The sequence below is a fragment of the Sinocyclocheilus rhinocerous genome, unplaced genomic scaffold (assembly GCF_001515625.1).
Source record: "Sinocyclocheilus rhinocerous isolate Xijiao unplaced genomic scaffold, SAMN03320098_v1.1 scaffold1084, whole genome shotgun sequence".
NCBI classification, from domain to species: domain Eukaryota; kingdom Metazoa; phylum Chordata; class Actinopteri; order Cypriniformes; family Cyprinidae; genus Sinocyclocheilus; species Sinocyclocheilus rhinocerous.
In genome coordinates, this window is record NW_015656001.1 from 858340 (window position 1) to 869733 (window position 11394).

General features: G+C 36.2%; 1 protein-coding gene and 1 pseudogene across 1 annotated transcript in view; both read left to right on the top strand.

Annotated features, from left to right (window-relative positions):
• Window positions 1-3619: 3619 nt before the first annotated feature.
• LOC107719141 (E3 ubiquitin-protein ligase RNF144B-like) lies at window positions 3620-9891 on the top strand (annotated as a pseudogene).
• LOC107719155 (squalene monooxygenase) overlaps window positions 9548-11394 on the top strand; it is a 10250-nt gene continuing 8403 nt past the window's right edge. Inside the window, exon 1 of the mRNA XM_016526525.1 lies at window positions 9548-9592. Within this exon, the coding sequence (XP_016382011.1) occupies window positions 9548-9592 (45 nt within the window). The remainder of the gene's footprint in view (window positions 9593-11394) is intronic.

Genomic DNA, 11394 nt, shown 5'->3' on the forward strand with positions numbered 1-11394 from the left:
AAAAAAAAAAATATATATATATATATACATATATAATTCCCAACTATAATACTATAGAAAACATTACATTACTGTAGGCAAGTGGATTAAAGTTTTTTTTTTTTTAAATCCACTTTAAAGTGTGCCTTTAAAAATTATATACTAATATATTATTTTAATATTATGTGTAACATTTTATTAAGTAATTAAATAAGCAACATAAAATGTATGTTTATTTCTCAATATAAAGTGCATTTAATTATTATTATTTATTATTATTATTATTTAAATTCCAAGCACAATTTGAAAATATTCCAAGACTCATCTGTGAAAGAGTTAACGTTAAACGTCAGTAGGAGGAGAAAACAGGAAGTGGCCAAACCCTTTAACACAGTCCGATAACTTCACACAAATACCCACGCACCCTTGAGGAACACGACGGGTGTAACTCACTGCACCTCTTCATGATCGAGGTGAATGGGCGGGGATGTAAACCAGACTGTCTGTCGATCATCGAAGAATCTTCAGCAGCATCTTCATTATCAGATGCGCGTGTGATAATCACTGCGGTGGAGCCGCGGCACAGACTCCAGACACGAGTGCAGTGAAAGATGAGGTGAGTTTATTACTGCGTCTCAAAACATATTGTACCACACCCACGGTAAATACCGAACTATTTGAAGTCGTCATAGTCACGTTCCGATTTTGGGGTGCCTGTTATGCCCAAAAATGCGGTCTAGGTAGGCAACACATTAAAGGGGTCATATGATGTTGCTAAAAAAGAACATTGTTTTGTGTATTTGGTGTAATGAAATGTGTTTATGCGGTTTAAGGTTCAAAAAACACATTATTTTCCACATACTGTACATTATTGTTTCTCTATGCCCCGCCTTTCTGAAACGCGTCGATTTTTACAAAGCTCATCGGTCTGAAAAGCGAGGTGTGCTCTGATTGGCCAGCTATCCAGTGCGTTATGATTGGCCGAATACCTCAAGCGTGAGACGGAAATGTTACGCCACTTACCATACTGTGATGCCCTGTCCGGCCGGAGCGACAAGACAAAAACATCGTGAGGTAGATATGTGGGGGCGTGTTAGAACGAGCCGTTTTAGGTAGGTGTGGCTGACTCTGAACTTTTATAAAGAATATCTCTTTGGATTTGAGACTTTAGTCTTTGCAACTTTACAGATCTTCTTTATGCACCAAGAGCTTGTAACACTCCAAAGAGAAAGGAAAAATTGAAATCGCATCATATGACCCCTTTACGGCACTACCTGGTCTGTATTTGAGCTGATTTTCTTGTAGTGTGTTTGCGTGAAAATGAAGAATGTTAAATGTGTCTTTTATGCCTGACAGTAACCGTACTAGAGTTACAATAACACTGACATTTATTGACAGAATTGTTTGTTATTAACGCGGAAGAAGATCTACGACGTCACATCGGACAATGGACTTGCCCTGAATTGAATTCTAGTGTACTGCATACTGCGCAGTACATGCTGCCTATTACTTTTTACATGAAGAGAAATCTGCTACAGTGTCACATGGTTACAACGAGTAAATAGAGGTATTGTTATAAAGTTTGTGTTAAGTGAATCAAGGAGATATTAAAATGTACGCATTCTGGTTTCTCGTCATATCGAACGCATTGCATTGTGGGATATCTAACATGCACTCTCTCCAAATGCTGTATGCCTGCTTTCCTACTAAACAGTTGGCGACAAAGTACGTAAACGTAAAATAGGTGAAGTACGCAAATTAATTCTTCCACCAAGATTCTGAAGTGCGCATCCAATGGACTCTCAGAGTAACTATCCCATGAGGCCACAGGAGAAGAGTCATGAATTTACATTTATGCATTTGGCAGACGCGTTTATCCAAATGCGACTTTCAAAAGGGAAACAAAAGCCATTCGTCAAGGAGCCAACAATATTTGAAATATACAGTGCTAGGTTTAGTAACTTTCTAACTAGATTCTAGTAAAGCAGCGTAACTGATGCTGTAGGTCACATGACAATGTCAGCATGGCTGATGTAGTATGTCTGAATTGCATTCTTACTACACACAAGCATACTATGTAGAACATACTTCTTTAAAAGCCACAAACTAAGTTCCTTATTAAATGTAGTACCTACTCACACATTATGTCGTTTGGGATGCAGCTATAGTATTTACCAGTGTATTGTATACTGCAAATTTGATGGATTTAGAAAATGTGCAGATATGGTATAATATTATGCCACTGCTTACAGACTTACATGCATTATTCTTGTCTAGATAAAAGGTTATGATAATAAAGAATTAAATCAGACAATTTAAATCAGCTGTCCTGTTTAATTAGTATTACTTTGGCCAAACGGTGAAGTCTAAAAAAAGACAAACATCAAAAATAAGCACTGAATAGTTATTTACTAAAATGACTATAGAGCTGGATTATTTTTGGATCCTCATTTGGCAAGATTTCACTGCATCATGATATTAATCATTGTTGGCAAAGAAATGTGATTCACTTCCCTGTGCTCAAAACCAAAGTATATGCAAATAATGTTCACTGCTGAGAACTGCCAGAGAGCTCTCCTAGATTTACTGAGTGACCCACTTTATGAGGTGCGACCAAGTGTGTTTTCAGGCTGATCAATAGAGATTCAGGACGTTAATCATATTCCTGCCAGACATTGATTCGGCACATTTCCTAATACCGTTTGTTTCTGATCCTTTATTCTTTGGTTTGGGATTTGGTGTTTGGAAAAAAAAAGTCCTGTTTTTGCTTTTTCAGTTATTTATACAAACACACACACATACGCACACGCACACGCACGTACTTAAACTGATTCAGCACATTTCCTAATACCATTTATTCCTAAATCTTTATTCCTGTTCGGTCACAAGGGGTGAAACTCCAAAAGCAGTGCAAGCTCTCTGTCAAAAGTACAATGACGTGGCAGGAAAAAACTCACAAGTGTCAGTGGACGTCGCACGTGTCTCACCAATCAATACTGACTGGACAGACAGCGGACATTTAGGGCAGTGATGTTATGCACATTGATCGTGACAGAGGAGACAAATGTAAATAGCACAAATGTGTCATGGATAAAAATGTCACCGTTCTCTCCACCTCACGCTTTTATGACGTTCTCTATTTTTCTGACCTGTCGAGGCAGGCGGGGCCCTCTAATCTAGCTTTATCCTGGATTATGTTATTATGACTTCTTCCCGTTTGGGATTCGGTCGCCATGCGGGACGTGAATGTTGACTGGAAGACTTCATAAAGCTGTGAGTTCATTCTGGGTGGAAGATCTCTTGTTCCTCCGGACCGACTCGTTTGGTGTTCCATTAAGAGAGCAGGCCGAGCAGGTTTTGAGCTGGTGTACACAACACAAATGAGATTAGACAGTCGGCTAATAACAGAGCTTCCGACTAACAGTGAGTTTTTACAGTCCTTAAATGCTTCTGTATTGTCTGCGTGTGATTCTATTGAAAACTGACTTCAGAAGAATGATTTCACATTTCTGCCGAAGAGCTTTTTTTCCATTATTACTCAATTGCAGTGCATAATAAGCGTTTTGAAACCTTTCTGACGTTAGAACTGAAACGTTGCAATCCATCCACCTCCGCTTTGTTTGTTCCTCTCTTTAGAAGCATGGAGGACGGCACTCCACTATTTCTGAAGTTGAAGGGCTAAACAACAAGAGGAGGCAGGCATGGAGGCAGAAAAAGCCATAATCCTCTGCAAACTCTGCCTGACCGACTGTCCTGAGCTGGAGACAAGCACACTGCAGTCCTGTAACTGTGTGTTCTGTGTGCAGGTAAGAGCATTGCTGAATAAATCTTTATCTTTAAAACTGAAGTGTGTTGTCATGCAGCAGAATATGTAGTTGCTATTACATACGCAAGTATTAGTGATATAGGAAAATCATGTTCACAAACATCGCTCCATAAGCAGGTGTTTATCTCTAGCTGTGGTCTGGTTTATTAGCACAAGCTTGACGGGAAATGTGGAAATGCAGTAAACAAAGCACAATAGTGTTCAGTCTCGCCGAGTGGGGGATATTTTCTTTCACATGCTATTTAAGATTAGCCAAATCTAGCCTATTTCTCTGAAACAAATCTTGTGGGTCAGACTTACAAATCATTTGACCTTTAATGGTTTTTAAGCTGAAGTGTGGCATTTTTAAGTTAAAACATTCTACTGGAATCCAACTTCCATTCAAAAATTGCTTCCCCTGAAAAGCATAAATATTGATAAGCTAATTCTGAACATTGATTAACCTGACTAGGGATATAATAGTTAATGAAAACTAAAAACAGAATAAAAAAAATTGCATTACTTGAAATAAAAGTTAACTAAAATAAAATTTAAAAGCTTGTTTTAATTCAGCTAGTTGCCAAGGCAACATTTTTTCATTTTTATTTAACTTGATGTACTAACATGACTAAAACCAAAACGGAAATGAATAATAAAAACTATATACACACATTCTTAAAATAGCACAAAAACTAATTGTAAAAATAAAAAGGCAAAACCAAAATTACTAAAGCTGTAATGAAAATTGAAAATATTAAATATTACAAAAACTATAAAAGTATCTCATGATTAGACAGACAGACTGTACAAAAGTCACAGCTGTGTTGTGTTTGCAGTGTTTAAGACAATATGTCCAGCTGGCTATTCGGGGCGGCGCAGGCAGTGCCATCACCTGCCCTGATCCGGCCTGCAAGAACACCAGAACTCTGCTGGACTCTGAGGTACTTCTGTCTATCTCGCTCGCAGTTCTTCTTTCTCAGTCAACAACAGTTTCCAGTTCCACAGTTCATGCTACAAATATTGACTGCGCACACACTGGCAATACGGAAATCCTTCCACTACCAAACATCTATTTTAATTACTTTGAATCAATTAGACCTACGATTTACCTTCCCAACATCAACAAAAACAAAAACTTGCATTTAAACGTTCAAAAGTTTGGGGGTCAAAACTGTTCAGTGTTTTTAAATAAGTCTCACCAAATGTTCACCAAGGCAGCATTTATTTGATCAGAAATACAGATAAAGAATAATATTGTGAAATATTATTACAATTTAAAATAACCATTTAAAAATTTTTTTTTTATTATATGTTAAAATGTAAATTATCCCCGTGATGGCATTACTCCAGTCTTCAGTGTCACAGGATCCTTCAGAAATCATTCTAATATGCTGATTTGCTGCTCAAGAAACATTTCTTATTATTATCAATGTTGAAAAAGTTGAGCTGCTTAATATTTTGTAGAAACTGTGATGCATTTTTCAGGATTCTTTGATGAATAGAAAGTTCAAAAGAACAGCATTTATTTGAAACATTTGACACTTTTTAATAAATTAACTCAACCTTGCTGAATAAAAGTATTAATTTCTTAAAAGACCCCAATCTTTTGAACAGTAGTGTAAATTAACAGAGTTTGGGAGTTGACTCACAAAAGCAACCACTCAGAACACCCTAGCCACAAAATTAGCCTTAACCTTAGCAACCACATGACAATGCCATGGCAAATTAAAATAGATTCAAAGTGAACTCAAACGGCGTTGATGAAATTTGTCCGGGCTTGTTTAGCCTAAATGTTCATTTTGCTTTCAAAGGTTGCCACAGCAAGAACACAATGGCTTTATTCATCATGAATGTTTTCCATCACTGTCGAATGTTTCCACACGTCTGAGTATTATTTTCCCCTCATGATCTTCACCAACCTGTTTTGTGAACTAATGCATCATAAATCAAAGTACAGTGATTCAACAGTAATATAAATATTACCTGGCATCATGACTCTGGTCTCTGGAAAACTCTGTTCTGACACTCAGACGTTTCATATACATGCTAAACTGTCTACATGGCACTTTTTTTGACCTCTTTTGTGTTATTTCAGTCTTTTTCTTGTGTCATATAATACAATAATTTCTACTCAAATCAACATCTAATTTATTTATTTATTTACTATGTAGATGTGTGATAAGCAGGATCATTTCACGAAATTGACCAGCTGACTGTATATTATGTCCTACATATTCATGTGCAGTTCTGTAGCTCAAACATGACGCGTTCCGACATGACCTGAATATAAATTCATATCCTTCTTTGTACAGCTCGCCTTGTTTGCCCCCAGCGATCAGGTTGAGCTCTATCAGCGGCTCCGATTTGAAAGAGGTACGTGCTTGTCCATGTATGTATGCATGCATTTATGTGCCGCTTTCCATAGTGTTACTGTAACCATCACTGAAAATCCTAGAGGGACTATGATAGGCAGGAACAAACAGTTCTAGACAAGCAATGTGAGTTATAAAGAGGCATAATTTTATGCTTACTAGACTATTTATGTCAGTCAGCGGTTATTGCTGATTTTAGTGATATATTGTGTTGTTTCCATCTCTAGTTTAAAATATAGCAATTGAAAATCAATCAAAACTAAGTTATGACAAAAATCAGATCTCTTAAGACTGTGATCTGTAGTGTGAAACATGGCGTTTGTTCAGAGTGTGAAAACTGATTTGAAATCAATATTCAATCAAAAAACATTTTCCTCAGTTCCAATGTTGGCATAGTTTTGTAGGACAGTACAGACAGTAATTTTACCACAGCAGCAGCTTCTTGGCACATTAACTTGGCACAACTTGGTACCCTGGTAATTTAATATAAACGCTGAAAACATAAAAACTGAAATTTCTTATAATAAAAACAATTATTAAAATAAAATATCTTTGGATTGTGGGATATCACAGCAAGAGAAGGCGGCATTTTTGCTGCCTTCAAAAAAAAAAAAAACAGATGAAGTCATCTTACACAAGATATTACTCAAACATGACTTGATAGCTTCCTATGTCCGTCTATACCAGGGGTGCCCAAACTCGGTCCTGGAGGGCCGATGTCCTGCAGAGTTTAGATCCATCCCCAATTAGGCACACCTGAACCAGCTAATCAAGCTCTTATTAGGCATACTAGAAACCTCCAGGCAGGTGTGTTGAGGCAAGTTGGAGCTAAACTCTGCAGGACATCGGCCCTCCAGGACCGAGTTTGGGCACCCCTGGTCTATACTGTCCACAAATGCCAATATTTTGACGTTTCTGACACAAAAATGAGCTTATGGTCAATAGTTGTATATTTTAGAATCAGAAACGGTTTTATCCTACGGCTCAAGTGTGAGTGTGCTGCTGGTTGCTGGTTTGTGTCTGCCAGGGTCCAGCTCAGCGTTTATAGAAGCGTAAACAATGAGCTTATTCAGACAGCAGAAGCTGTGGGATTTTCTTCTTCCACTGCCTCTGTCTGCATCTCAGCTGCCCCCAAAATGCTAGGAATCGTCTAGACTTGTCTGTGGTGTCAGAGTAAACTGTGACATTAGTATTTGCAGAAGTCTTCCTGAGACCGCAAGAACGTCCCGGATTTGTGACTGTTAACAGTAAACCTCAATGAAAAATTGTCAGTGAGGAAGTGAATTTTGCAAGCAAGTGAATTGGCTTTGCCACATTCCTTTTTTTTTTGGCTTCGAATGTTTTTTTTTTAACCTCAGTTTTTCTTTTGGTCTCTTTCAGGAGTTCAGTTAGACCCCAGTAAGGCTTGGTGTCCCATGCTGGACTGTCAGGCCGTGTGCAGTGTGACGCCCGGAACCGAAGGCAAACCGCTTCCTGTGCCCTGCCCCGCGTGCCATGCCGCCTTCTGCTGCGGCTGCAGAAGCCCCTGGATAGATGGTCACTCCTGCTCCCAGCACCAGCCGCTGATGGCACCATCAGCAGACAGGTCAGTGTGAGCGATTTACCACCGAACGAACAACTGTTCATCATTCAGTTCCATAACACGGCCCTGTAAACGTGCTCTGTGTGTCGTCTCTGCAGTGCACTGAGCAGCGCTGATACTGATGCAGCCATTAAACAGTGTCCAATGTGTGGCGTCTATATAGAGCGCAATCAGGGCTGCGCGCAGATGCTCTGCAAGAGCTGCAAACACACCTTCTGCTGGTACTGCCTACAGAATCTGGATGTAAGTGATTCTAGGGGTTTACAAATGTTCTGCCACCAACATCACAGATTTTGGACACTACGACAATAGAAATACCATGGTATTATAAAGTACCATGGTTTTTACAATGAATGATCAATCACAGTACCACATTAATGTATATTTTTTGGGACAAAGTACCATGATTAAACAATGATATTAAAAGCAATACACTATGGGCACACCTTGATTTTTGGACATGCGTATAATAATAACAACAACAATAATAATAGTTATTATTATTATTATTACAATAATTTAAAATTAAAACACATTTAATATTATAATTCAAAATGAAAATTAATAAAATTACAAGTATTATTAAAAGAATAATAATAATAATAGATAAATATTTCATTAAATATTTTATTTAAATTCAATTTTAATATAATAATAATAATAACAACCATAAAGTGTGATGATTTTTTTTCTATTAATTAAATTTTAATATATTATTTTTGTATTAATTTTAATATTTGTAACAATTTTACTAATAATAACAACAACTTTCCATTTTAATAGTCATTTATTATTATTATTATTACATCGTTTAAAATGAAAACACATTTATTATTATAATTGAAAATGAAAATTAATAAAATATTTATAAGTATCTACTGATAATAATATGAATAATAAAATATGGACATATTTAAATATTTAATTACATTTCAAGAATAATATAACAAATTAATTCAATTTTAATATAATATTATTTTTCAATTGTAATAATAATGCTAAAAGAAATAAATTATTATTGTTATTATAATTACAATCATTTAAAATTAAAACATTTAATAAACTATAAATATTTCTTGATAATATGCATGATAATAATATATGAATATATTTAAATACATATTTATAATAATATATAATAATAATAATAATGTAACAAAATTAATTCAATTTTAATATAATATTAATTAAAATTTTTAATAATATTTTACATTTTTGTTTTGTTTTGCCATTTATCATTTGTAAGCCTTTTTGGATAAATGTGTCTGCTAAATGAGTAAATGTAAATGTCCCTATGGTTACAGGGCGATATATTTCTGAGACATTATGATAAAGGACCATGCCGAAACAAGCTGGGGCACTCCAGAGCTTCCGTCATGTGGAACAGGACACAGGTTAGCTGGAATGCCAGTTTGCACTGTTTTTCATTATGTCAGACATTTACCAATTTCCAAATGTCTCTGGTGTCTAGTTTTAGAAAGCACCCATCTTTGCAGCTTTTTCAGTTGACAATTTTTTTTAATCCGCAAGCTTAGACCGTTACTATCATGACGTTAGATGAAAACTACTCGCATGCAGTGAGATCCCAGTTGAGTTTGTGTGTTTTGGGTCGTTGTGATGTGTTCAGGTGGTCGGTATACTGTTGGGCGTCAGCATCATCGTGCTAGTGACGTCACCACTGCTGCTGCTGGCCTCTCCCTGCATCCTGTGCTGCGTGTGCAAACCCTGCCAGGCCAAGAAGACCAAGAAAAAGAAGAAAGACAAGAAGCCATCAGATTCCACTGCATAGGAGAAGTCCTAATAATCAACATGTGTAGCATCCTCCACGTGCCACTCCTCAGTCTCGCTAGCCAGGTGCACAAGTGCCTCATTCTCAGTGCCTGGTAAATTCAGTGGATTTATTTTGCCTTCAGGTGCATTATGGGAAAAAGGAGCTTGTTGTTTATTGAATAAACAGCATCTGTAAAGGAATGGCCCTTACTCCACTAAGCCAAAACATTTGTTTATGTGAGCTATAGAGGTTATATTAAAAAAAAATTATTAACTGTAGCAATGAGTTAAACTCTTTTTATTTCCATGTAGCCTTCCAGACCAAAGGCCCTGCTGTTTTTTCTTGTGTACTGTAATATATAAATACTGTATTTATGAGTCTGGGTACTGTCCTGTGTTCTTTTAACATTTGTTGATTTTTCGGCATCAGATATTTTATAACTTCATTACAATAAACGAAACACCTGAGCAGTGAAAGTGACCAGTTTCTATGTGTTCTTATGCTAAAATGGTTAGAAAACATAATTTTGTAACATTAACATAAGCATTTCAAGTTATTAAACACACACACACGCACGCACATAGTAATATTTAACAATAGAGGCAGTTTTTTTCATTATTTTTGTTTTAGGGTTCATACTCTAGAGAAACAGCATGAAAAAGAAAGCATTTCTCGCACAGAAAACAGTTGTTGTATTGTATTGTATTTCATACCCAGCTGGGGAAATTTACAAAAGAGTTTCTGCATAAGTGAGTCCGTGAATATTCCTGGTTCTTTCGTTTTCATTTTTGTTTTCCTGGTTTCATGCTTTCATTTTCATTTAAATAATGCGTTCTTTTTATATTTGAGGTCTAGTTAGCTTTTTAAATGCCTCTTGAAGATGAGAAAAGGTGGATAAGATTGAAAACAGTGTGACAAGGCCTTTGAGAGTGTAGTCACTTGATGTTGAGTTCATGGCCTGTCTGTTCCTGTGGATCATCATTGAAGATATTTTGAAGCATTAATCTTAATTTTTCAGTATGTTAATATAATAGTAAGAGTCAAGAAGAGTGAAATCTCCTAATGAGCATGTACAGTACTTAGAAAAAGGTACCACAGTTATTTTTCCATATTAGAATGTAATTACACTTCTTCGTATGGGTCTTTTCTGGTCTTTAATTTTATTCTGGGTTAGATTTAAATTGGAATTATCATTCATTTGCAACAAAATAAACATTTCGTTAGTCTGAAATGCTGCCGTTATTGAGACATTATTGGGTAAAACGCACAGTCTATGGTAAAAAGCAATAGAGACACCGTGTGGTCACAGGTTGAACTGCAGACATTGATTTGTTTCTACCACAGTCTATGGTTTCTACGAAACAAGAATTATGTGAAGTATGAAGTATGATAAGAAGTATGTGAGTTAGAGAAACACGAGTTTTAAAGAACGCTGGATATTTAAAAAAAAATCCACAGTGTTGAACTAAATAATTGATTTAATTTTTGTTTTTTTTTAAGTAAAAAAGTAACAGCAGGCTAATACCATGTAGCAAGTGAACACCCTGGCATACAAGTTAATCATTCAGTTAATCATACAACCACAACACGTTTTTGTAAGAAATGAAGGCACGTCTAATGCAGTGGCGGCTCGGTTTTAAAATAGAGGAGGCACACTAATTGTATTGGTCTGGGATCCCTGCCGATTATTATTATTATTATTATTTGCTTAACCACTTTAAAATGGCTTTTTTGTTGCTTTTAGTCAGAAAACGGAAAGAAAACGACATACATACAACAAGATAATACAATTTCACTTACCTGGCCTATCACTTGAAGCAAACATCCATCCAGTGTTCGAACTATACCGTGGACTTTGGGGGAGCCCACTTGTTTTTTTTTTATT